Source organism: Crocodylus siamensis, chromosome 3 (genome assembly GCF_052110815.1).
Source record: "Crocodylus siamensis isolate JL-2025a chromosome 3, ASM5211081v1, whole genome shotgun sequence".
Lineage (NCBI taxonomy): Eukaryota > Metazoa > Chordata > Crocodylia > Crocodylidae > Crocodylus > Crocodylus siamensis.
The window spans coordinates 108,759,553-108,787,168 of NC_143397.1; the positions used below are offsets into that span (position 1 = coordinate 108,759,553).

General features: G+C 47.2%; 2 protein-coding genes across 2 annotated transcripts; one reads left to right on the forward strand and one right to left on the reverse strand.

The window, feature by feature from the left end:
* Positions 1-724: 724 nt before the first annotated feature.
* Positions 725-13,926, reverse strand: LOC149868641 (transcription factor JunD-like). Its single transcript, XM_090038954.1, has one exon. The coding sequence runs from the start codon at positions 13,782-13,784 to the stop codon at positions 12,588-12,590; it is 1,197 nt and encodes a 398-aa protein (XP_089895080.1). The 5' UTR covers positions 13,785-13,926; the 3' UTR covers positions 725-12,587.
* Positions 13,927-17,306: 3,380 nt separating this feature from the next.
* On the forward strand, positions 17,307-22,269 carry THAP1 (THAP domain containing 1). Its single transcript, XM_090038955.1, has 3 exons — positions 17,307-18,181; positions 18,812-19,007; positions 21,640-22,269. The coding sequence occupies exons 1-3, from the start codon at positions 18,111-18,113 to the stop codon at positions 22,123-22,125; spliced, it is 753 nt and encodes a 250-aa protein (XP_089895081.1). The 5' UTR covers positions 17,307-18,110; the 3' UTR covers positions 22,126-22,269.
* The last annotated feature ends 5,347 nt before the right edge of the window (positions 22,270-27,616 follow it).

Consider the following 27,616-nt stretch of genomic DNA (forward strand, 5'->3'; position numbering starts at 1 on the left):
GCATGTACCAAAAGGACTGAATTAACAGTGCAATGTTGACTTTGCAAGTCTAACATTAAAAAAATGTTTTAATCCCATACAGGAGAAACAAACAGCGTTTTCACTCTCTCCAAGACCTAGTGAAAATCCATTCTCTCTGGATCTTGTGCATGTGAGCTGGGAATCTTCCAGGCACCAGAGTTTACGGGCCCAGCATGAGATGCCTGAGTGTGTGTGTTAACTTAGCATGTTACTAGCAATCTGTGGGTTTAGTATGCTATTATACTCAGTCAGGAAAGACTTGTAAATCAGAAAGCCATGGTTATCTACAACAGGGCTGTCCAACTTTCAGGCAGCCAGAGGCCACAAACCAGGGACACACACGTCACAGGGGCCACAGAATCTATAGTTTATAGTCAGGAGAATGATCATAAGGAGAGCCGCCTTATTCAGCAGATATGCTAAGGGAGCAGAGACAGTGGCCATGATAAATGGAATTTGAATCTAATCAATGCTGTCAGTTATAGTCCTATTCACTTACTACTAACGTGGAACTTGTCAAGTTAAATGGGTGTCAGACTTTTTTAAAGTCAATCCTTTGAGTCTATGACAAGTGCAGACTGTATATGGAAGATATTCAGCATTTTTACAGGAGTTATTCCAAACCATACTGCACGCTGGAATAACTGCTAAGCACAAGAACAAAATGACTACCACTGGAAGAAGGAATACCAACGCAAAAAGATATGAATATAAAGCAATTTTATTCTTTCAGATATTTATATCAAAGAAATAATACCCAGGGCCAATTACTTTACATACAATATCTTCCTTATAAACTCTTCTTTTAGTTTAAAACACGTGTACAAAATTGCACATTGTAGATAGCAAAAATCATAAATATGTAATCTTTTTGCATGTAAACAATTCCAGCACGAGGATGAATGTTATACATTCCAAAACATCTAAACCTGCAGTTTTTTTAAAAAGGAATCTCAGTACAAGTCCTAGTGTTACGAACTGATAATGAGCAGATTTCTAAATTCTGTAATACACAGAAGCACATGACAAAGCACAAGGCAAGTCGCCTTTTAGTCACAAGTGCTTAAAACAAAGGCATTAAATCCAGTCCTGCTTCCCTTCAAGTCCATGATAAATTTCCCATAGGTCTTAAGTAGCAGTAGGACTGAGACAATTATTCCAAGATCGCTGGCAGTATTTATTAAATTTTTAAAGCAAGTAGGCTACCACTGATCAGTAGAAACCAGGAATATCCTTGTAAACATGAATTTATCACTACAGTCAACTCAAAAAGGTACAGTATGCTTCTACACATAGCACTAAATTAAGATAAACTTTTACATTTAATCAAGTGCAAATTATCAACCAATATTTTCCACTTTGAATAGTAAATATTTTGATTCTAATAGTACTTAGTCTGCAATAGTAATATGAAAAAAAGTCCAACAATCCTCAGTTGAATTTTATTAAGTCCTGTAGCTTCCACTCATTTAAGTAATTTAAGTAATGAATTTTACCATGGTAGAGGGTCGGCCAGATATTGTCAGGGGCAGGGAGGAGTAAAGAGTGGGGTGGGGGTGGAAATCTGCCCTGAACAAAAACGGAGTCTCAGATGTCAAAGTCAGTTCAGCAGTTAGCTTGGTCCATGTACAAGAACGCTGCCTGAACAGAAGTTATTTCTACATCAGAATTCCAAAATACTCAAAAAGAACTGGGAACCCTTGAGTATATCTAAAACCACACAAATTACAAACTTACATTCTTAAAAAGATCTCAACTTTATTTGCTTGAATAATAAAATCCTTCCTGATAGGAAGGTCTAGAAATTGTTTGTGAAGCCCTCTATACTGGTCAATAATTTAATAATGCAAAAAAATAGGAAGGTACAATACATATGAAACTTGAAAGAATCAAGAGAAGCATAGAAATAAGCCACCACCCATCAGTTCTGTTTACACTGTCATAGTAGCAGAGCAGAACTTGACTTGCCAAGGATTACTAGATACTCTTCCCTACAATTTATTTTGAACACACGCATTTAGAGAGACAGTTGTTCCCATTATGTGTCTGAAACCTCTGCAAAAATAGAGGCTTGTAGTCTACATTTATATATGAGCTGCTTTTGGGAATGAAAGATTTTGTGGATACTTTAGCTTTTGAACAAAATCATAGTTTATAGTAGTCAGCAGCCTTGCTAAGTGGGAGGCAGCGGAGATGCTTCTTACTCTGGAGAATGAGACTCTTACTGCCCATCTGTTCTGGAGTAAAGTGACACTGTTTTCTAGGGGGAGGGTAGGAACCCTAGACTCCAGTTGCAATTAATAGGACTCCAGGCCCACAACTTGCAAAGCTTACAGTTTTACAAAGTAAGAAACCTTGTGCAAAAAAATAAAATAAAAACATGCAATGTTAAATGTTCTATCCAGCCCCATCACTTCTGCAGTGCTGGCTTACAAAGGCTGTGACATTCTGCAGAGCATGTGCAACCAGACTAGTTAAACTATTTCTTGCTCAGAAAATGCTGTATAATAACTAGTTTCATAATTACCAGTATGGGCTTGCCCAAACACTGACTCCTCTTCACAGGAGTCACTAAACAGGCTCCACCTAGAGTAAGGGCTACAGTAATGCCTACCAGGTATATGACATAGTCAGTGAATTCCTGACATCCTTACACTGGGAAACTGTTCAGCCTAGGAAGAAATTTCAGAAAGCCCTTGACAACTGACCTTAGATGAACAGAGCCCAGCAGAAAAGAATTCTCAATAACTACTTGCCTGTCTACACTACAGGAGAAGTGGAGAAACTTCTTATACCACCAGTTGAACATAGTTTGATATCAAGTTGTGGGGTCTCCTCATTAATCTGTACAGGCATGAATCTGTACAGAGTTTAATTAACCCTCCAGCTTTAGGTCTACCATGATTCAGAAAGCTCAAGTAGAAGTGGATCCAAGACAACACACAGGGGCACTTATCCCAGAGCAATCTCTACAACCACTTTGTACTGAATTATTCTTCCCATCCTCTTCTGGCCTTGCAAAACTAATGGATCCCTTTCCTAAGTAAACCTCCTGTGCATACCAAGTATAAATCACAGAATGCTGCTGCCTGATCATTTTCAGTTAGGACATGTGAAAGACAGTAATTTCACAATTCAGTATTGCAACATTTAAAAATTAACTTGGTTATTCCTCTTCCTCCACCCCAAGTTTAAAAAAGCCACAGTGGTAAAGCCACTTCAGGGAACATCCAGAACTCAACAGGCAAATTTGTTTTAACTCATTGTTCCCAGGTTAGAGTAACTCTAAAAGTTTCTGCATTTAGTACTTTGCAACTAATAAAAACAACTCTGGGGTGTAGTGTTGCTAAGGAGCAGCATTAAGTAAGTCCCAATATCTAATCTTTTAAATACAAAGGAACCCTCAAGGGACTAGCAAAAACTTGTTTCCATCTACAGCCAATGCTCAACAGATGTTAAGGAATAACACACAGGAAAGGCTTGAAATTAGAGAGCTTCCTTAAAGTCAGGGTGTAGTTGCCTTCCAGAGTTGATCCCAAGGGAAGGTTTGACTTTTACTAGAGAGCAGAATTCTACCTCATCAGTTTTGCATTCAGATTCAGATGCTGCCTGATTAATTGCGATGCAATGGTTACCATCGTGTCAAATAAATCAAGAGTTTATGAAATTACAGTCATCAAACACAACAGAGAGGGGCAGAATTCCCAGAAATAAGTAGTATAGAAAATACTTAAATAAGGAAACAAGCAATCCCTTGACTAAAATACTCTTAAAGCTGATGTTCAAATATGGAAGGGGGAGCATCAAATTTATCTGGGGAAAACCTAGAAAGGTATTAAGTAAGTTCAGCTGAAGAGACTATTTCAAGCTTGTTAATTCACAGAACTATTCCCTCTTTAATAATAATAATAAAACGTAATACGATACATACTCATTCAGCTTTCTGGGATGTGGGGAACCATGTTGCTTATCACAGACATACCGGCCTGTCACGGGATCTCAAAACCAGAAGTCTTGCAGAATTTCCAAGTGCTATAGGAAGTTGCAATGACAAGTCACTGACTGACAAAACTCTTGAGGTAGCACTGGTCTGAAACACCATTGGGGAATGAGAAAGTACTGTGTAGTACCATCTTGCACACATGGAAATCAAAGATCTTGATTGCTTGTGGTCATGATGCTTCTTGATGCTCTATAGTGAAACTGTGTTTAACCCCTATTGTAGTTGTTCCTATCCAGCAGTTAAGTAATCATCTTCCTCTTGCAAAGGATATTTACAAAACAAAACAAAACAAAACAAAACAAAAGCTGCAGGAAAAATCTACATCATCATTTCCAAGTCTGCCAAGTCCATTTTTCCATCAAGAACCCCACTCAGGTGTAAAAGGAGAGAAGTGTTAGCAAGGAAAATTGCAACTGACTTATTGGATTATTCATATCATCCCAATTATATTACCATATTCCACATTAAATATTCCCCAATATATTTGGTCATAGAAAAAAAAAGCTGAAGGTACTTCAGAGAAAAAAGTCAGGAATTTTCCTATATCCTCCTTCTACCTGTAAAGCCATGTTTCAATTGGCATCTATACATGTGCTCCAGGGTGGGGGGTGCTTTAATTAGACTGGCTGCTGGACAGCCACTTTAATTGAAATGCCTCAGCATCACTTGTATTCAGCATTCTGCATTTCAAAATGGCTACAGGGGAGCTTTAACTAAAGCTCGTTCAGCAAGTTTTAAAGCACCCTCCGCCATCTTGAAATGTGTGATGCTGAACACGTGAGTTTGCTCCAACATGTTCAGGCACCCTTAGAGAGTGCTCATTGTGATGCATAATATTTTGAACAGTTTACAATGGCTTTTCTGTATCTAGATACATCACACAATCTTAAGGTTGGTTCAATCCTCCTGGCTTCCAAACATCCATAGAAGTGCTGCATTCCCCATTGGGCAGCTGCAAATCTCCCCTTTCTAAAAAGATGTAAAGCTCCCACTTGTCAACCTGTAGGACTGCAAAATTATATACATGTAAACAGACCTCTCTGGTCCAGCACTGGCATTACCTATGATGGGTCTCAGGCCAAGCCAATGGTAAAGGAAAAAATAAAGATTTTATACCATTCTGTCAAGTTCCAGTTACCAGTCAGAGACATTACTAGTAAAGTCTGTGCCCTGAGACAGCACTTCCCAAACTTGGTAGGCACTCACACAACTCCCTACTGCAGCTGCCACTTACCCTACTGCTAGTTGCTGGTGGTAAGGAAATTCCACAGGAAGACAAGTGGCAGCTGCTCTAGGAGGGGATGAGGGTATCCTACACTCACAGATTCCCCAGGAGGCCTTCATTATAGTGCACTCTCTAAATCAGTGCCTGGGGATGGTGCCCCAATTGCACTACTGCTGCTGGTTGCTGAACTTTTAGAAATCAGGCCACTTTGTTTTGGCATCCAGATAGAAAATGAGTTCTAGCATTAAGCCTACCTGTTAACGTCTTCTAGCTTTGGTTCTTCTTATTTGTAAGAGAGATCATGGGTTTACAGGAAAATACGCCTGGAAGGGACCTCATGAGGTCATCTAGTCCAGCCCCTGCTCAAGCCAGGATCACATCTCTGACTAAACCATCCCACCCAAGTGTCTCTCCAAACTGCTCTTGAAAACATACAGGAATGGATATTTCACAACTTCTCTAGATAGCCTGTTGCAATACTTGACTAACCTCATGGTAAGAAAGTTCCTCCTAATCTCCAACTGAAATTTCTTCTGCTGCAGCTTGTGGCCATGGCAAGATAATGCTTAAGATCACCTACCTCACTGATGTTGAAGGAAGGAAGCTCACCAGAAAGATTGTGAAACATTATATAAAACACACTCCAGTTAAGGGAAAGAGAAGGATTTGCAACTCAATTCAAAAGTATGAGCAAGATAAGAGACACCAACCTTGAATTCCACAGCCATTTTTTGATTTCTAGATGTGACAGACATTCTCCATATTCAATCAATATTTCACAGGTTGGTTGTCTAGGTAAAATTACTCAGACTTAGTACAATTTAGTAATACTTCACAGTCAGTCATATTCTGAAAGCATATCTATAGCAACCATTACACAATTTCTCTAGAGAAGCTATTTTAAGTCTGGGCTATTTTTTAAAATTAGGACCACTTTCCATTTGCAACAATATACGATTCTGGTGTCAGACAAAGAACTGTTGCACTGCACGTCACAAATGAATTCACAACTATTCACAGCTATGAATTCTGTCAATTCAAAAATGCAACATACTTATAAGAAACTATTTAATTGCCAAAGCACTGCAACTGTTTACTGTGACCAGTTTTCAGCAAATAGGAGACATGAACTGCAGTAGTTAAGATATTAGTAGTAAGTAGGGTTTTACAATAAAAAAAGACTGTATCAACAATTAATACTATAATCAGCAGTACTGAATTGTTTTTGTTATATGGCAGAGAAACTAAAAGTAACAAAGATTTGACACAGGATTTGGCAGTCCAACACAACTGGATTTGGTTGCTGTAACATGGAAGGCATAGTTCAATCACATACAGGGTCTTCATAAAGTCCTTGGGCACAACCTAAGTTATGAAAGTTTAAAAGTGCACAAGGACTTTATGAAGACCCTGTATTATACCCCAGTATTCACTACAATTGAAAAAAAAAGCAGTTGCGTGTGTGCCTTGTCAATACACATCTTTACGGGTAAAGGGGAGAAAACACACAAACCCAACAACAGTCTTCACTGCTGTTTTACATTTGAATATACATATGCTTTAATTGGACATTTTTATTATTATGATGGGGTCAATTGGCATCCGATCTGAATGGTCAACATTTAAAGCACAGATATGGCACAAGAAGTTGAGAGTACCAGTGTGAAAATATTGAATTTTGTCTACACTTTTGCCAACCACTTGGATTCATATTTAAAAACAAACCCCCAACAGAGGAGAAAGTTGGCAGCTTGATTGCTTCCAGTGGCTGCAGCCTACTAGCTACAGTTTAATTGGCAGCATCCCACTGTGAAGGCTGCAAGGGCATGGCATTTTACTGCATCTTACACACCAATGGAGATTCATCTTTTGACTATCAGTGGCATATAGAAACGCTATATTTTTGAATGCTGGGAATAGCTTCAAAAGACCTAAGATACAGCTGGCAGATAGGAAACAATGGCTAAACAAAGTCAATGCAAAGCTTGCTGAAGCACAGTTCAAGTTGCAAGTTGTAGGGTTTGGGATATTTGCCCCACTGTTCTGGGGGCTCTTACTTCTTCAGTGTTTTCTGAAATTAACATTAATCAGCACATGTTGCGTAAGGCCTCATGCCACAAGGAAAGTTTTACTCCTGAGCCAGCATCAACCATACAGAACACAGTTTAGCAGAATGAATGAGTTACAAGTCATTTCATAGGCCAGACTGGCATGATAGGAAAAAGAACACTTTCAGAAGAATGGCACAAGAGTGTTTGGAAGTTTAGCAGCTCCTGTCCACCACGAGACAGTCTGGTTTCCCAGTCAAGTGCCGCCAACTTGCCCAGAGCACTGTCTCTCTATAAACTTGACTTAAAAGTCTGGATGTAGTTTGCTGAGATTTATCTTCCTGAAAATGAGGGTATTTCAACTGATTTCTTCAGCCACAAGAGAACTTCCAAGCCTGAATGAACCTCATAAGTCAGGTACACTAAATCTTCAAGCTGCCCTGCAGCAAGAGGCTGTATCTTTGCAAGGTTTGCAGTCGAATTTCTGGTATTATCTTCTACAGCAGTGAAAGCTTTTCAGTCAAAATTCTGCTTTCCTTTGATCATTCTTCCTATGTGCTTTTAAAATGTTGGCTTCTGACAAACACTGAGCGTATCTGAAGAGTAGCATGTCTCGCTTCATGATGCTGATCAAATGAAGCATTAATCAGAGTAACAGGATGGGGAGTACTTAGTATTTGATCATGTCACTGTTGCACCCAGTTAAAAATACTTGGAAAATGCCGGTGTCTTTTGTAGATCAAAATATGAGAGAGAACATTTTTTGGTAAAAATAAGGAGAAAAGTTTGAGAATCACGGAAAGAACAGTCGAAGCATCCAACAGCCCCCAAAAGGGACAAAAACTGTTAAATGGGGGGGGGGGGGGAGGGGGGAGGAGGGGGGAGAGACAGAATAGATTTATATAAAATAAACCTGCAGGTTATGACAAAGGCCCTGAAGAAACCGGAATTTTCAGAAGCTAAAAAATAATCTGCAAGCAACAGTTAATTTTTCACCTAACTTCAGGAACAGAAAAGAAAAGCCAAGACGCTACTAAATGGCAAAAATTCAAACAGGATTTTGTACCTAACATTTAATTAGGTCATGACAATCCAATTGCCATCTTCAGTGTGACTAATGATTAGGACATACAGGAAACTGAGCATGTAGCTGAAGTGTAATGCCACCAAGTCTTATACAAAATACCATTTAGTTAAAAATGTACCATGGATTATGAGTTGCTTGCTAATAAAGTAGTAACCATTTCCAGCAAGTCCTCCATGTTGACAAATGTATTCTACAAAATGCCTTAGGATTTAATATTGGGACCTATGTAAATATTTTGAAATAAAGACCATTATATCTGTAAGCTTGTAAAATGAGACTGGAACATATAAAGATACAAATGCATGAAGAAAAAAAAAAAGGTTTCTGGGGCACTCCACCCAGCAATAAAATGCAGCCACCATTACTGCAAAACAACTGTTGCAGTGTTTTGTTTTGTTTTTTTTAAGAGAGAAGAACAGTGGTTTATGGCCTGGATTATGCTGTATCTATGTTAAAGTTGCCATTCCATTTTTGGACAGGCAGAATTAAATTGCTCAAACTGTACTTCAACACTATGGCCTTGAAAAGAAGCCTGCCCTCCATTCCCTTGGAAAAATGCTAGGAGATGTGTTTCATGACCCAAAACATTAACATCTCTAGGAGTAAATGTTAACAGGCAAGGGCTTAACACCATGTTGTAACATTTGAGTGTGGAAGACAGAAGAGTACCATCTACCTACTTATTTACCAAAATCACAATTCACACAGCCTTTCACTTGGATCCAACAGGGAAAGTCAATCTAGAACAAAATGAGCACTTTCCCTCCCATCTTGCTTTCCCCAATACCAAGCTCATTGAAAAAAAGCAGTGTTTCTGTTTCGGAGCCCAGATCCAAGCCCGCCAAAAGGTTCTACCCAAAGGGAAAACAAAGCCATGAAAGAAACCACTTAAACACTGGTATATCAGCAGTGATGCATCAGTACCCATTTTACTGTGGGTAGCAATGAAATCACGTGAGTTACTGACATACATGCAGAGAGCTTATACATAGCATCTCAGCTGCCCACAGGTCCCACCCCTCTGCCCAAGTAAAGCAGGACTGAACAGAACTCCTCCCACTAGTCAAGTGACATGAGATCCAATATGGACTAAACAGACTGAGCGTCAGCTACTCACTCACTAACAGCAAGTGGATATGAAGGCATCCATGTGAAAACTGAAACCCACAAACACTGCTCTGTATGAAAGTTTTAACTAGATCACAGGAGAGAAATTATTTTTATATTCTAAAACTAAATGAAAGTATCAGTTTAAGACATTGTTGTTAGTGGCACACAAGCAAACTTCAAAGTGGCCCTCAGAGATGAGAACAGAGGACTTCATAACCTCATGAGAAAAGACTCCTACAGCCAGATGAGGAAACAATAAATAGAAAATAATGAAGAACACAGACACTGGTCATTATTTGATTCACAATTTGCTGTCACTCCCAGGTGGGTTTCGGACTGCTGTTATCTGGAAGGCAGCTGCACAGTGCCGTGTATAAAGAATAGAAGAAGGGATCAAGTTTTCTGAAAGCACTTGCATCTCACTAAATTTAGTGACATTTCACTAAGATGCTTAAGCACCCATCATTTTGGAAAATAAGACACAAGTATTTAAGTCACTTGAGTGAGTAAAAATATTCCAAGTCCATCCCACGCTTGTGGGTTGTGTATACTATGGAGCCTCTGCTGCTAAAGCCATGTCAGCAAAGCCCCTAGTGAACACACAGGCTATGCTGACAGAAGGTGCCCTCCCTCCCCCCACCCATAGTGAACATCACCAGCTGAGAGAGGAGCGCTCTTCTGTCCGTCCAGGAGTCACACCGCTGGCATGGATCTTTTCACACTTGTAGCTAATGCACTATACTGGTAAAACGTGGTAGCTGAGCCCTAACCTTGTGATTAAAAGCACCATAAGCTTTATTTTCTCTGAATTTTCAGAACTGGCAGGGGAGGAAGGAGAGCAACAAAAATGATACAGATTTTGGCTGCCACTCCCACTGGCAGCATTTTTGGCTACCACTGAGAAAGACATACTTATACACTGTTGAGGAGGAAATAAATAGAACATTAGCCCACTTTAAAAAGGTGGTAAACAAGCAGACTGACAAAGAAAGGAGCTCATCTTGGAGACTAAATTATCAACAAGAATGGTAATCTGTTGACAGAGACAGCTTATTCTATAAAACTACTCCGGCATTCCCACAAATGGCAGGAAGGTGATTGCAGAGAAGACAAGCAGTGTTTTCTGGCCCTACTGGTGATGAGTTCAAGGGGTCTTTATGCTGATCATGTATTATAGTTCTGCAAGTATTTTGAAGGGAGGGTTATTGTGGGTCCCCTACAATGAGGCTTATACCCTTCTCTAGGTACTACGGAATGACATCTGTTAGGACTCTACTACTTCTGAAGAGTGAGAAGCATCTACAGAATAAGCAATAACAGGCCAAGCATCAGGTATCTCCCCCAACATTTTTTCCTGAGAACTGCTACAAAGTCCTCACCCAGCTGCGTTCCAAGGGAAAGTGCAAAATTTGAACAAATGTGTTAGAGCAACAGTTCCAGGGGTTATGCCAGGCCCTATCCTGCAGCCAGATCTATTCCCACGTTGCTGCACTGACTTCAGTGCCACTCTGCGTAAGCCCAGGGCTTAACTGCAGACATGGTTCCTGTTGAATGGACTGTCAGTGTTCATGGAGAAAGTTAAATTTAAAAGCATGGCAAGCTACAGGACTTGTTCAAAGCAAATTTGGCCACGTGCTCAAAATATGCATGCTGAAGTAATTAAAAAGCAAAGTTGACCGCAGCGTGCTTGAGCCATTTATCTAAAACATACCAAAAAGACTGAGGATTGTGTCTACTCAGAGGAAACCGATCCTTTTTCACCCCTCCACGTTAGTTAAATCTAGGCAAAAAGAAAACAAAGATCACACTGGACTCCCACCCAGGCACTCACTTCCCATTCTAACTTCAACTCTTTCCTTTCCCCTAGAGAAAAGTTTATTTAGAATAAAATAGAACAAGAAAAAATTTATACAGATTTCTTCTGAAAAAATAAATCTAGTTCTCCGTTATGTTTCTATGATTTATTCAAACATAATGGATCACCATTATAATTATTATAGCTAAAAAACAAACAATCTGAGCCCTTTTCTGTATAGCACTGACTTGTTGCTATACCCAATAAAGAGCATGCACACTTGGAATGTACACAGTGAAAGAAAAAGCCTAAGTGAAGCTCTTGTCCTCCTCCACTACTATGCATTAACTACAAAAATAAGATTTAGGCAACAACCAGAAAAAGTTTCAAGTTTCAATAACTAACTCACTATCAATGCCCCAAGTTTGCACTGGCACAAGAAATGCGGAGCGTACAATCTAGAAAAGCGTTCTCCTTCTGGCTGAGCCGGTAATACAGTTCATTTGTTCTCGCCTAACTTTTGTGTAGAAGAACCTCCTTCTGGCAAGACGAAGCTTTTAAAACTAGATCCTTTCAAGTGCTTTGAGAACTTGTGTAGTCAACCTAAACTTCTGACAGGAAATTAAAGCTCTGTAGCAAGGCAGTCTTGGAAAAAAAAATCTTAAATCAATACCGAGGGGAGAGGGAGAGAGACACAGATTACAAGATCATACAGATCTACACACACACACACACTTTTGGAAATAAAAAAGTACTAATCTGGCTTTTCCAAGCTCCGAATAAACATATTAAAACACCATACGGTGCCTCAAAAAATAGGCTATCTGCAGGGAAATAAAGTTGAATTTCTTTTGTAAACAGGAACGCTTTTAGTCCTGAAATCTCTGCAGACTTCTCCTGTTCTTCAATAAAACTCTTTTTTTCTAGAAAGAAAGAAAGAAAGCGAGCCCCCCTCCACACAAAGACCCTTCCTTTGGCAGGATCCTCCCTGGAAGTTGGCTCGCAGAGTGAAACCCCCCCCCCGTACAAAACAGCCTTGTGCTAGTGCAACATAAATATACCTTAACAAGACGGCTAGAGCCCAGCGTCCTTCCTTTCCAGGCATCAATAAATAAGCAGCGACCTTCAGCCTAGGTCCTGAACAGCTCTTTTGTCAACAGCCCCTCCTAACCTCTAGGCCCAAGGCCTCCCCGGGCCCCACAGAGCCGAGAGGCGTGGGGCGAGGAGCGGGACAGCTCTCCCCGGGGGGCTCCCGCTGCTGCGGGCGGCCGGGCCCTTCTCGTCCTGGCTCGGGCCCCTCAGCAGGCGCTGGTCTCGGGCGCGGCGGCGGCGGCGGCAGCGGCAGCGGCGGGCTCGGCGGGGCCCTCGGCGGGCGGCGCTGCGGCGGCGGCGGCGTTGATGTGGCAGCCGCTGGAGAGGTGGCTGCGGACGCGGCCCTGCAGCTGGCTGACCTGGGCGCGCAGCAGGCTGGCGGTGGCGGCCAGCTCCGCGTTCTGCCCCTTCAGCGCCTTCACCTTCTCCTCCAGCCGCGCGATGCGCTCCAGCTTGCGGCGCCGGCACTTGGAGGCCGCGATGCGGTTCCGCAGCCGCTTGCGCTCCGCCTTCAGCCGCTCCTGGCTCTCGGCGTCCAGCGGCGACAGCGGCGGCGGCGGCGGCGTCCCCGCGCCCCCCGCCTCGGCCGGCGGCGCCTGCACCTCGGGCACGGTCTGCGGCTCCTCCGGGGCCCGCGCTGGCAGCCTCCCGGCCCCGGCTCCGGCCCCGGCCAGCGCCGGCGAGAAGGGCAGGCCGGGCGGCGCGGGCGGGTAGGAGCCGCCCGAGGGGCTGAGCGGCCCGGCGGGGTTGTAGCTGCCGAGGTTGGTGTAGACGGCAGGCGGGTCGGCGGCGGCGGCGGGCGGCGGCGGCGCGGGCCGCGCGGCGCAGCAGGGCCCGGGCGGGGAGAGCGGCGCGCCCAGCAGCTGGTTCTGCTTGTGCAGGTCGGCCAGCGCCTTCACGAACCCGTCCACGAAGCCCTCCTGCTCCTGCGTCACCTGCTGCCGGTACAGGAAAGGCCCTGTGGCGGCGGGGCCGGGGCCGGGGCCGGCGCCTTGGATCAGCAGCTGCTCCAGGTCGGCGGCGGGCGGCAGCTTGAGCAGGGGCAGCTCGGCCGGGGCGCCCGGCGCAACCAGCGCCGCCTCCGGGCCGCCCCGGGGCCCCGCGCCCGGCGGGGGGGCGGCGGCGGGGAGCAGGCGCAGGGCAGCGCCGGCGCGGGCCCCGGCCCCAGCCCCGGCCGGCCGCAGCGCGAAGGGACCCGGCAGCGGCGCGGGGGAGGCGGCCGCCAGGTCCCGCTTCTTCCCGGCGCCCAGCAGCAGCTTGTGCCCGGCCGCCGCCTCCGCGCCCGGGCCGCCGGCGCCGAAGCCGGGCAGCGGCACGAAGTCGGGCAGCAGCTCCAGCCCCTCCTCGGGGAAGAAGGGCGCCTCCATCTTCACGCCCACCCGCCCGCCGCCGCCGCTGCTCATCGTGGCGGCTGCAGGGACCCCGACCCCCCTCGGGGGCCGGGGCCGGGGCCTTGGCTGTGCGCTCGGCCGCGGGTCAGGTCGGGGTGGCTCGGCCCGCCGTGCGGGGCCAGCGGAGCCGGAGCCGCCTGCACGGGGCTGGCGTGGGGCAGCGAGAGCCCCGGGAGGGGAGGGGCGGGGCGGCGCCGGGCCCGGCCCTCGCACGCGGCTCCGCGTCGGCGGCACCCACCCCGGCGCCTCGGCGAGCCCAGGAGCGAGCCGGCCCGGGGAGGCGGGGGCCTGGCTCGGCGCCCGCGGAGCACGAGCGAGGCGCCCGGAGGGGCTAGGGGGCCCGGAAGGAGGAAGCGAGCGCGCTGCCCCCGCCCGCGGGCGCCCGGGCCTCAGCTTGCTCGGGCCAGGCCCGGAAACCTTTGGCAAGCCTCCTTCACCTGTGGAGAGTGGGTCAGGAAACTTCTCAGCGTTGGGTTTGGGGTTTTTTTTCCTGTGAGACAATGCAAGTTTGTGAGTTTTGTTTTTGCGGGGGATGGGGTTCTTTTACAAATATTTCTGACTGGAACTGGTTGGACTGCCCCATCTGAGCGTTTTCAAACGTCGACAGTTTTGTTTTTCAGCTCCCGACATTTGGAGACTCTCGCCTTTTGTCCTCACTGGGGACACACAAAGTGGAGCCCTCAGGTGACTGCCACGTGGGACAGCTGGATTCTGCCGAGTTCTGCCAATAGTATCTTGTTCAGGGATTTTAAAGTCATTGGCAACACACAGGGGGTGCACATGCACCCCGAGACTGGCGGTGTGCCCCCTGCGAAAAGGCGCCCCAGATAGTGTCGGCTCCTGCTTGCCAACCCCCCTTGCCACTGACACTGCTGGTGGCGTCTGCGGGTAGTCCCCAATTGCCACTGGCCGCTGCCACCAGTGTCTGCAGGTGGTTGCCGACCACTGGTTGGCGCTCCCCACCCTCCTCCCTGCTGCTGACAGTGCCGCCTCTGGGAGCTCACTACGCCTCCCCAGCCTCTAGGGCCACGCAGTGGTCATGCTTAAAGCCATCCTGTCAAAGGTGACAGCTCATCTTGACATGTTCCTTTTAGCTCACTAAGCAAGTGACCGTCAGGACTTGTTATAACTAATCCACAAAAAATAAAGCAGTGCTCCCTGTGAGTTCTCCCCCTGTTCTCCTGCCACTGGATCCTCCCCTCCCCCCCAGCACATTTCTTCATCCTTTCTCCCAACACAGGGGTGTTCAACTGGCACTGGCCCTTGGAGCTAGGGCTTCCCAGGGGTTTGGAAATTTGGTGGTAGTTGGCAGCATTAATTGCTGCTCCCCTGCTGCCAAATTTCTGGAACCGGTGGGGAGCCTGCACGCTGGATAGCGTGGTTCTGAAGTGTGCTAGATCAGGTGCACAGGGCTAGGCTGGCACTGGGCGCTGGAGCCTGATCTTGGCATCAACCCTGCAAGGCATCTCGCCCACAGACCAGCTTCAGGCCACTCATCTGGCCCACAGGGCCAAAAAGTCATCCATCACTACCCTTGGACACTTTCATTCATTGATTATCTCAGAGCCAGGCTCCCTTTCTGCCCAGGCACCTGCCTGCTCAGCCTGTCTGCACCGACATTGCTCATGCTCACCTGCAAGCTGCTCAGTGGTATTGGGCTATGGTGCTATGCCTCCCAGCTCTGTTCCAAAATCAACAGGAGGGGGAGAAGTTGACAAGCACGGAGCCCTCTGCGTGACCTGCCAAATGGTTTTCCTCTTCACCCAACATCGGATAAAGGAGCATTCCTTTAGGGGCTGCAAGTCAAAGAGTCTGAGGAAAAATTTTCTGGTCAGCACATTATACCCCAGCCTCCTGCTACGTGCTGTAGTCTGCCTTAATGCTGGCCCACAGCTGGGTATCACCCTTTATAGCTAGCCTTAGGGAACACTTTAGGGAATGGTAGCTAAACAAGACTGAGAACAGAAAGAGGATGAGAAACAGGGGAAGTATGACAGGTATTAACAGAGAGAAATGAGAGCTTGAGGGGCCGGAGTAAGGAGGGTCACTGTGAGTTTCTGAGAAAATGAAGGGGAAAAGGGATATTAGGAAAGGCACTGTGAGATGGGGACAGCTTGAAGGGGTACATGGAAAGCAGATATCTAGGGAAGCAGAAAGACCAGCAAGAATTGGCTGGGGGACTTTCAAGAAATACAGGATTAGAGAATTAGAGGGTTGGTGGAGAAAAGTGGCAAGGAAAACAGAAGAAAATAGGTCTGGCAGAGACCAGGGAAACTGTGGGGCTTTAGCGAACTGGTGCTTATGGCAGGGAGGATGGGGGCTTTGTGGGGAAAAGAAACAGTGGGTTATAGAAGAATATTGAGGATACACGTCAAATTACGTTACCAGGGACAATAGTTTCTCCTGAGAGATCATATTTATATTCTGGAGAAAGAGGGTAAGCCTACAGACACAATGAGAACTGGTATCCAAAAAGGTAGTCCAGGTCCAAACAACCAGGCTACCATGTTCCATCTGCATAAAGTGGGAGGCACATCACCCGTCTCTTAAAGCCCAGGAGGTGTGGCAGGGCTGTCACAGCACACTAGTTACCTCCTCAGCAGGGAAGAGTTGTATCACAGACAGAGCTGATTTGAGACAGACCCTTACAAATAAATCCTGGGGTAGGAAGTGGCTGAACTTTCCTTCCACGGACAACATTAGAAGCGGACCTCTGCCATCCATCCTAACAAGCTACTGCTGGTCATTGTGGTGGGAAGCATTTTCAATGTAGTGATCTGAAGATCTACACTGTTGGTGTGGAAATCCTAACAATGAAAGGGCAAAGACCTCCCCCCCAATAAAAACAAGAGAGATGCTTATTTTAAACTGTATTGTCTATCTTATTTAGATTTGTTACTGGGGTCTGCTGAAATCTGTGCTGGAGTTGCTGTTGGGTGAATGGAGTAGACACAGGTTCTTCACGTTCCCAATTTCAATAGTACAGTATACTAATTTTGTCACAAGTTGTTATTTTTTAAAGGAGTGCCCAGATTTTGTGGAGTACGGGTAGTCCTCGGACTTAGAACACAATCAGTTCCTAAAACCACGTCTTAAGTTGAAATGTGGTAACTCGGAACCGATTTTTCCATAGGAAGCAATGTTATAAATGGGGGATTGTCTCCTGAACCAAGGCCCGATACCCTATTTTCACCAAAAATAACCCAGAATTTTGTACTCAATTAATTATAGATGAATAATGTAGCTACATTAATATGTGTTTATATTGTAAACAGCAATCATATTGATTTGGAAGGACTTCTCTGAGGTGACTTTGCTGGACTTTTTGAAGGGCTCTTGGCTGGAGTCTTCTCAGGAGTCCTGGCTGCAGGTTTTTCTGGTGTTTTGTCTGCTTTCTTGAAGTGTCCAAGGAAGTTTGGACAGAAGCTCTCCAGGGAGATGGGCGATGCAGCAAACTGGTCCTCTTGCGTGGGGTCGGCTCAAGTGTTGTAAAGTTGAAACTGATGTCAGGAAGTGGAAACAGTATCCATTTATAATACCTAAGTGGGAAAGTCCAGTTTTACTCCCTGCGGCCAGGTCTCCTCGCAGGAGCCCACCCCTGCAACATGCCCGGGGCTTTCGAGGCTGGCACCCACCTCGCGCTAGGACAGCAATACTCAAAGCCTAGTCCCAACACGCGGGAGCATCTCCACTGTGTGCCCTGCAGCTCATTGCAGAATATGTCACTGCAGTGCAGCCCCGTGCCCTCCTTCAGCGACTGACCGTAGGAAGGAGCTAGTCTTCCCCTTCCCGCGTGAGCTGCAGCGCTCAGAGCGGCGAGCGAGGAGCTGCTGGGCGGGAGCGGGAGCAGCAGCAGCAGCAGCAGCAGCAGCAGCAGCAGCAGCCGCCGGGGCAGGAATGCGACGCTCGACAATAAGGCACCCGCTCGAGCTCCACGTGCGCGGCTACACCCCCGCAGAGCGGGTGAGCGCGAGCCTGCCACAGGCCGAGAGGCGCGAACCTGACGCGTGGGGGCAGGGTCATGCTACAGGCAGGGGGCGGGGCCATTGCAGCTCGCGTCCGCTCTGAGCCTGTGCTGCCATTGGCAGGGAGATCGAAAATGTTCCGCCCACGCGCGGGGAAATAACCAATGGAGAAGTGAGACTGGGAGCTCTCGCGAGAGTTTCCATGAAGCTGGCGCCGCCATCTTGGAGTTGGGAGAGGCCGCGTCCTGTTTATGTCGCTCCTAGGGGGTCGCTGAGGGGGGATGGGCGCCGGGCACTGAGCTAGCGGGGTCCATGCGCCCGCCTCGCCCCCGGGCCGAAGCATCGCCGGCACGGGCGGCCCCGAAGCGGCAGGATGGTGCAGTCCTGCTCTGCCTACCGCTGCCGGAACCGATACGACAAAGAGAAGCCCATCTCCTTCCACAAGTGAGCGCGAGCGGCACGGGGGGCGGGGCCAGTGCGCTGCTCCGCGCGCGCCCGGCGGTCGGGGGCGGGGCCTGTCACCGCCAGGAGCCTCGGGTGCACGCGCAGCCCCACGTGGAGGGGGGGCCTCGCGTGAGGGGTGTCGGGCGGCCCCTGGCGGCCGCACTGCGCATGCCCCTCTGCCACAGGGGGGTGTGCCCCCCACCCATACCGTATGCTCCATAGCATCATCTGTTGCCTACCATGAATTTGTATATGTACATCTATATATATGTGTGTGTGTATGTACATGTGTTTACTTGCATATGGATGTGTGTGTGTATATCTGATGCTGTTAGTCGGTGAGGTGCGTCTCTAGCCTACTCTCTGGTGCTCTCTGGCAGGCGGTGGTAGCCTGCATCTCATGAATACCTACACACGCCTGTGTTTAGGTCTCTGAAATCGGCATGCCTCAAATGAGGCCTTGCATGTGGCCCAATTGATGTCCCCTGTTGGTGCCTGGAGTCAGCTGCTGGGACAGGCAGCTGGCTGGGGGGCAAAGTAGTGGCAGCACATGTGGTAGTATCCGTGTGCTGCTGCGTTCACATGTAATGAGAGTCTCAACGGGAAGCTGACAGTGCCTCTTGGTTGCAGGTTTCCTCTTACAAGGCCTGATCTCTGCAAGAAATGGGAAGCCGCTGTGAAAAGGAAAAATTTCAAGCCAACAAAGTATAGCAGCATTTGCTCAGAACACTTCACTCCCGATTGCTTTAAAAGGGAGTGTAACAATAAGCTCCTAAAAGAGAATGCCGTGCCCACAATATTCTGTTACACTGAACCCAGTGAAAAGGTAACCATGAAAACTCCTCTTTAAGGAGTGACTGACACTTAAATGTACATATGTAGATATATTATGCATGCTTTTTTTTTTCTTTCTTTTTTTTTTTTTTAACCTCAAGGAGAACGGTAGGAAGGAGACTGTTCCCTGTGCATGATCATAGTTTTGGTCAACTTATAGGCAGGGATCCTGGTTTTCCATTATAAAAAACCCAGCAATTCTCTGATAAATTGTACATTTTCTGATTTAAAAATCCCCAAATCTATGGTTAAAATTAAATGCCCCCCACATACCTCCCCCAGCCCTGCAGGTGTCCCTCACTCCCGCCCCCCAGCCCACCCAGTCCTGCTTGTGCCCCTGTCCTGCAGCCGTGCTAGAGGAGCCCACAGCTGCCAGGGCTATGGGGCCAGGGACCCAGGTCCATAGCCCCCTGCCCCCAATGGAAGGCAGCAGCTGCTACAGCAGAAGCATGAGCTGGCTCCCTCCACTGCTGCCTGCCTGTTTTGGGCAGGGCTGGCTCCTCATGGCAACGTGCAGTCCTGGGGGTCAGGGGGGACCTGTGCCTCCCAGATCTGTGGGGGGGGGTATGCACTGTCCCCATGTATACAGAGGAAGTGTGGCTGGGGCAGTGTGGAGCTTGCAGCAGCAGGCAGCTTTCTTGTGTGGCCCTGCTGTGCCAGCTGCACGTGCTGCAGTTCAGAGGGCCTGGGGGTTGGAAGCAGGGTGGGGAGTACAGCATTTCTGACTCACAGTTTGTAGCTGGCCGGCACTCCAGCTGGGGGAGGGAGGGGGGGTTCAGTCTCCCTGCTCCCGGTCGGAGTGTCTAGCGGGCTGCAAACCCCACCTTGTGGCTAGGGAGTGCCCAAGCTGGCTGGAGGCTCGGAGTGTGGAGGTTTGCAGTCAACCAGGCACTCCGGTTTGTAGCTGGGCTAGCACTCTGACTGGGAGTGGGGAGGCTGCAAACCCCACCCCAGCCAGAGTGCCCATCTGCCTTCAAACCTACCCACTCCCTCAGCCCCTAGCCAGCTTTCCCCCACCCCAGCCTTGTCATGCAACCCCCAAGCCACACTTACCTCCAGCAAGAATAGTGAGCCTGAAGTAGCCTCTGGTAAGCCTTGATATCAAGCCCTGCCCTTGCCTCTCTCCCTTCCTCTCTGGGCAGGGTTGAGGGTTTCCTGCCCCTTTTGCAAACAGCTCTTGCAGGCTGGAACTCAGCCATCCTGCAGAGCTCTTTGCAAAAGGGGGAAATCCACTGGTTTCTCTTCTAAAAGGGAAAATCTGTGTTTTCTCCGATTAAAAGTGGGACATCCATGGTTTTTTCTGTTTTTCCATGGGAAATGGAAAAGATGGATCCCTGCTTATAAGGCAGTGGTTCTCAACCTTTTTCAGACTCAAGGCAACCCTGGATAGACTTGAGGCTTTCCTTGGTAAATGCCAGCTCTTAGTTTTCACTCTTTTTTTGTGTGTGTGTCTGTTTTGATTATGAAAAAGAATAGAGCATTTTTTCTGTTCTAAGCTACCACCATAGCTTTCTGTTTGAAACCTCTGAAGTTACTTTGTGAATCATGTTTGCCTACCTAATAGTGCTAACATTCTGTGGCACCTGGCGGCACCCTTGAATGGATCTCAAAGCACCCCAGGTGCTATGGCAGCCTGGTTGAGAACAAAGGTCCAGAAGGCTGGAGAAATAAGATATGGTTATTGGGCAATTTCTTCACCCAGAAAACATGACCCATTGGAGGTTGCTCTCAGTTGACCTTGGGTATCATGATGAGCCAGAAGGGAGAAGATGGGCCCTTAGGTGCATAGTGGGTACATACAAATCTGCAAATGATCTCACCCAGCAGCCTCATATGCACATTGAACAAGAGGGTCAATAAAATGGAGCCCTGGAGGATCTTACAGGAGAGGCCCTGAGGCAATGATGAGCATTCTCTGCTCAACACAGTTTGGGACCTTCTTGAGCCAAGAAAGAGTGGAACCATTTGAGCTGTGCCTTTACCGTCTTGAAATCAGCTGCACATGCAAGTTTCTGAAAAGTAGTCTACTAGAGCAGGGATTTTCAACCTTTTCGAATAAGTGTACCACCTGTGGCCAGTTGTGGGGGGGAGGAGGGGTGGTGGGGCTCTCTCAGCCCATCTGCGCATACTCCCTAGGGCTTTCCCAAGTACCCCTGAGGGTACACATACTATTGGTTGACAACCCCTGTACTAGAGGTTTGACTTTGTCAAAATGCTTGATCTCTTATTCTTCACATGCGAGTTTAATAGACCCACTATAAGAAAAATAGTGTCTTTTAATCTGAGACCTACAACTGGGATTCTTGAGGCTTTCCAGGGCCTGGTGATACTTTGGGCACCTACAAAACCTTTAAACCAGTACCAGACGCAAAACTGATTTGCTTTGCGTCAGGTTGAAAATTTGGAACTGAGGGTCATAAAGTCCTGTTCACTTTTGAAACTGTAGATCTACAAATATATTTGTTACACTGAATACCATAAGTGAGACATGTTTATTTGCTAACTTCACCCGTGCTTTTTGCTTTACGTCAGACTCCTGCAAGTACTGAAAAAGGCTCGCAGTGTGGCAATTCGCTCTGCCATTCACAAAATGGATTAAAATGTATTCTGTCTTGTTATTTTAGACTGAAGAGTTTTCAGAGCAAGCAGAAGATCTGTCTCCTCCTACACCGCCATTGCCGCCACCACCTCCACCTCCACCGCCACCGCCACCACCACCACCACCACCTCCTCCTCCTCCTCTGTTGCCACCTCCCCCATCAAATCCTTCCTTTCCTTTATCTCAGATAGATGCAAGACTGGTAGATCCAAGTATTGGATTATTAATGCCTCCTCTCCAGACCCCTAGTAATCTAGCAGTTTTCTGTGATCACAACTATACCGTAGAGGATACAGTTCATCAGAGGAAGAGGATTCAGCAGCTGGAAGAGCAAGTGGAAAAACTGAGAAAGAAACTCAAGACAGCACAGCAGCGATGCAGACGTCAAGAAAGACAGATTGAAAAACTGCGCGAGCTCGTTCAGTTTGAGAAGGAGAAGGACATATTGGCAGGAAAAGGCTACATTATTCTACCCAATGACTATTTTGACATTGTAGAAGTACCTGCATAAATACACTGACATCCCCTTTGAAGGGGCAATACCAGGTAGCATCTTCAGGCTAACACAGTTCAGTTTAAAGAATAAATACTCTCTAATTCTGTATGTAAGACTATTTGAGATTCTAAAAGAATAAAGAAGCTATGTAATGTTAAATGGATCACATTTGTTGTTTCTTCATTGTCACTTTGACCCTTTTTTGTTAAATTGAATTAATGTTTTATATAAATCTCAGAATTAGAATCTGCATTTAGTTTATTATCTCTGCTTTGCTTCTAAGAGAGGGGGATACAAGGTTAAGCATGTCTAAAATATGTAACATGTTCATAAAGAGTTTTCTTGTGCTGCAGTGGTGGGAGCAGTAGGGAGGGGAGGCAGGTCCACAGCTAAGAGTGAAAGCTTCGTCCTACATGTACAATAGTCTAGATATTCAAAGGCATTTATCATTGGTCTAATTGTTCCCATTAAGGTTAACTTCCACTGACTTCAATGAGAGAAGAATTAGGCAATGGTGAAGCAGTCAAAAATCCTGCCCTATACTCTGTCTTATTCCATGCATATTTCAGGCTGGAATAACTTTCTAACCTCCGTATAAAAGCATGTTACACTTTTAAATTACGGCATAATCCTTAATCTCAGTGCACCTCTGCTGCAATAGATAACTATGTACAGTCAGCCTTACTGTATATTGCTATGGAAAAACCATGGATGGTGGAAAACTTGTTAAAGACTCATCTGACAAACTGCCTGTTTGAGGAGATGCTTTCTTCGGCAGGCCAAATAACCTGAAGAGCTGCACTGGAAATTCCTTCAAATAAAGGCTAGGTTTCTACTTTATATTTGAGATCAAAAAGGAATTGAGTGATTACTTCCTTCTATTGCATCTGATTACTTGATGTCCCTGAGATATACAGTTGGTGAAGAGAAGTGTGTCGACTGTATTGTACAGGCTGTGGATGCTTTGGATCCATATAAATTGATATATATAACAAAGGGGAGCCTGGAACTGTGGAATAGCTCCATTTTTCAAATGGGTGTGGTCAACACTTTCAAACAGGTGCCTAACATGAGACACCTAAATAAATGGCCTGAAGTTCAAGGGTGCTGACCAATCTCAACTTTCACTGTGACCAAAATGTGACTTTCCAAAAAGCATGCACCAAGTCAGGAACAGACCAAGGTCAGACTTTGGGATATGCTGACTAAACATAGACAGCAAGCCTGTCATTAATTTTCCAGATGCTGTTGTCTCCTGCCATCCTCATAAGACTCCCTGGGTACGTCCACACATGCAAGCACATGCGCTTGCAGAAGGTCAAATAGAAGCGGTGCAAATTTGAGCAGGGGCTTTTTGGTTCAGCACATGTGCTTGGAGGTGCACTTTGTGCTACTTGGGGCAAAATAATCCTGCCTGGCTCCTCCCGGATCTGCAGCCAGGGGAAGCTAGAGCCCAGGGCCAGAACCTGTGCTGTCCCCAGCAGTATAAAAAGCTGTCCTGGCAAGTAGCTCAAGGCTACTCGCTCTCAGGAGCTTCTGAGGCGCAGCCAGTTGGTACCTGGGGACACTACACTTCGTGCCAGCTGGACTGCTGAACCAGCCCTAAGAGTTTCCTGCACCCTTTACCCACTGCAGCAGTCTGACAGTAGGGGCTGCTGCCTAGCTGTGACCTGCTGTGAACCTGCCAGACCCGGATGGGGACTGCACAGCCAGTAAAGGCATCTGCTCCTCTAGGCCAGCTGCCAGTGGGCTGTGACTGCAGAGTTGGCCTCTGTGTGGCACTACTGCCTTGTGGGCCCCCTGACCGGCCATTTGGGCAGCTATTGCCGAGAAGATGTTCCAGGTGTGGTAGCCTGCTTTGAACTGGCAAAGCATGTCCCCCTGGCTCCAGTTGGCCAGGAGGTCAGCCATCTCTAGCTGGGTCCAAGGTACCAGCTCTGAGCAGGCAAGGTCCTGCCACTGGGCTCCCTAGCAGGAATTCTGGTGTTCCTTATTGGAAAACTGAAAAATCCTCGATTAAAAAAAAAACCTAGTCGCTCTGTAAAATACCTCAAAATCCATGTTCCTCCATAATTTAAACAAAATACCACTATAAAGAGAGAGTGAGACAGAGACAGCGATCAGTCAGGCAATGTTTTATTGATATATCTACAGTGTTAAAGCAATGTGGAAGCCTACCAGTGTCTCTATCATAATAATGTGAACTCTAAATACATGTTTAATGAATTCATGAAACATGAACATATATATTGTGGCTCTCCCACAGGGGCTAGGGCCCCACACAGGGGCTATGGCTCCCCAGCAGTGGCTATGGCCCCACTCAGGGGTTACGGCCCCCACACAAGGACTATGGACCCCCAGCAGGGGTTATAGCTCCCCAACAGGAGCTACTGCCCCGCAACAGGAGTTACAGACCCCAACAAGAGCTATGGCCCCCACACTAGGGCTATGGCCCCCCAACAGGGGTTATGCCCCCCCCAACACGGGCTATGGCCCCCACACAGGTTACAGCCCCACAACAGGGGCCAAATGGCCCCTGCAGGGCCTATCTCTGGCCTGCAAGGCCCACATGCCCCACCCCAGCCCCCGAATATCTGCCCTACCTGGCCCCATCCCCCACCAGCTGCTACAGCCCCCCGATGGCTGCCTCACCCAGCCCCACCCCCTGCTGCCTCAGTCCCCCCCAATGACTGCCTCACCTGGCCCCATCCCCCACTTGCACCCCAGACCCCCAACCCTAAGTACCATTACTTCAAAAAAAAGAAAAAAACCCAAAAAAGTCTCTCCTTACCCTAGAAGCAGGGGTGGGGGGGTGCTCTGGGGCAGCACAGGGCAGCGAGGGGCAGGAGGACCCGGGTTGGGGCTGCCCCTCTGCCCCGCACTGTGCGGGTGGGGCCCCAGTGATACAGATGGCAGCTACAACTGCTGGTAATTGCCAGGGGGCGGTTGGTTTTTTTTTTTATATGGGGATGCTGGGGTGGGGGTGCAGGGATCAGGGGCTTTGGGGGAGTTGGGGGGGCTGGGGCCAAGCAGAGCAGGGATCAGGGGCTTTGGGGGGGCAAGCAGGGGATAGGGCAGGGCAGGGCTGGGGGAGTGGGCAGGGCCAGCAAGGGTCCCCCCCATAGTTCCCTCCTCCAGCCCCCCCAACCCCTTACTTACTGGTACAGGAGCCCTGGTGCTGCAGGATGCTGCCTGGCAGGCCACGTGCTTCAGCACCAGGGTGAGGGGCCAACCACAGAGATGCTCTGGCAGCCAGAGCATCTCTGTGGAGGACCCAGCCTGTGGTTGCCTCAGGGCACGGTCCCTGCCCTGTGGCCTGTCCCGTTTTTTTAAACTGTTTGTTTTAGATCCCTGGGTCTAATTTTCTCTTTGTACTGCAAACTTGCAGCACGGGGAACATTTTTTCGTTCCCGCACGTGCCTGTTGCCCCATGTCAAAGGGGTTTGAGATGGGGCAAGAGGCACGCGTGCACTTGTCTCAACGTGCCGCATGCGTGCAGATATAAGCTTAAATTTGTAAGTTAGTACAACAGTTAGGAAGTTTTTACAGCAAATAAGACATGGACATTACACCGCTGAGTTAACGATGCTCATAGTTTTGAACAAGAGCCCTATTGTATGGACCTTGTTTTATTTGTCGCAGAAAACAGACAATTTTATTAGAAACTAGGAAAACTATTCTTTTTGGTCAAACAGTATGCAATGTGAATTTTAACTCTGGTTAGCAGTTCTAATTCATGATAGCTTTAAATTATCTCTTAGCTTTACTATCTTTTTTAGTATGGCACTTCAGAATGAGAAAGGATGTTTAGAGCCTCCACTACCAGGTATCTGCTTTCACTAGCACTTGGCATATGCAAGGATCTGGGAGCATTTTTATTCAAATTCAGTTTAATTATATATACTCATTGTTCATTCCAAGTAGAAATTAAAAAAAAAAGATGTCTTAGCTTTTGGAGTACCTTCTTTTTCCTTTTTCTTTAAATACCCCTTTTATAAAATATGGTTTCTCCTTTTAGTACCTCATAAGGATGTTTTGTGGTTTCAGATGCTTTTTTTCTGTCTCTGGAAATATAAAAACATGTAAATCAGCACTCATGAGTCTTGTTGCTGCTGCTCCCATGTACGTAAAATAAAAATAAACTTAAATTGAAACAGTAGTGAATGCAAGGAAAGTTAATTCTAAAAGGCTACCAGTATTCCTATGTTGCTTGCATATATTATACACCACATACCTTATATCCGACTTCATTCTCCTTCAGCAATTCTATAAAGCTGTACTTTGCAAAGCCCCAAGGAAGAAGTTTTTACTGAATGGTTTGTTCCTGTGAAGGACCACTCATGATTAAAGATTAAAGATAAAATATGTAGGACCGTTCATGGATTTAAACATGTTGCCAGCTTGAGAAGCCTAAATGTATGTTCCCTCAGCAATGCTGTGAGCCATCCTGAAAGCAGTGAGCATTTATTCCACAGTTCATGTTGTTTTATAAATTCCAATAGCCTGTGCTGAGGTAGAGAAGGAGCTGTGACTCGAGCTGCTTTTACCACTTCTCCCATCACTGAGGGAGTGGGGGTTTCTTGATGTCAAAACAAACCATGAAGTATATTTTAGTCATACTAGGCACATCTACATACACTCTTTACTGCCCATTACTTTAATTTAATGTGCAGTAAAGCATCACTATGTGCACTGCAGTTAGTGCACAGTAGCTTAATTTACTCTGGTGTAGGATAATCCCATCAAACACAGGAACTATTCCAAGCCACAATAAATTACTGCACTAAAATGCATATGTAGATGGTGATGTCAGGATTAGTTTACTTTAGCTCAAATTGAGCTGGACTATATTCAGTTGCATTATTTGCATGTGTAGATTTTCCCACTGATAGTTTCTCTTTTACAATTCTTGACTCTGGTGCATAGGTGATGCTGGGGCTGCTGAGACTGCCCGCAGGTGGCAGCGCAGGCGTTGGTGGTGAGGGTGGGCCAAGCTGAGCGGGGACAGTCCGCAGGCAGTCATGGTGGTGGTGGCAGAGACGGGGGGGGGTCCTCCTGCGGCCAATCGCCGACTGGGGAGGTCCCACCATGGCCAGACACTGAGTTTGGAAGTGCCAGCAGCGCTTCTCCGGGCAGTGGGGAGCAGGGCATCAGCACTTTGCCTGCCCCCCCTGCCCGTTGCCTAAGCCGAGAATGCTCACTCTTGGGGGGGGGGGCACAAGCACTTTCAGGGGGTGCATATGTATCCTACATGTCTCCTGTGCTCTGGTGCTACTGTGGGAGAGGACCTCTGTCACCCCCTTCATACTATAAATCACTGAAATACATGGCAAGTTTGTAAACGCTCAAAGTTCGACCAGTTGTTTGTCCTGTTGCAGGTGATAGTGCTGCTTGATCCACTGCACGCCCTTCTACTAATGTCCTTGTTTCCTGTAGCCAGTGCCATATGGAAAGAAGCACTGGAGGCTGGTCACTGTAGGGCAATCAAGGAAAGGGTTTCTGGCTT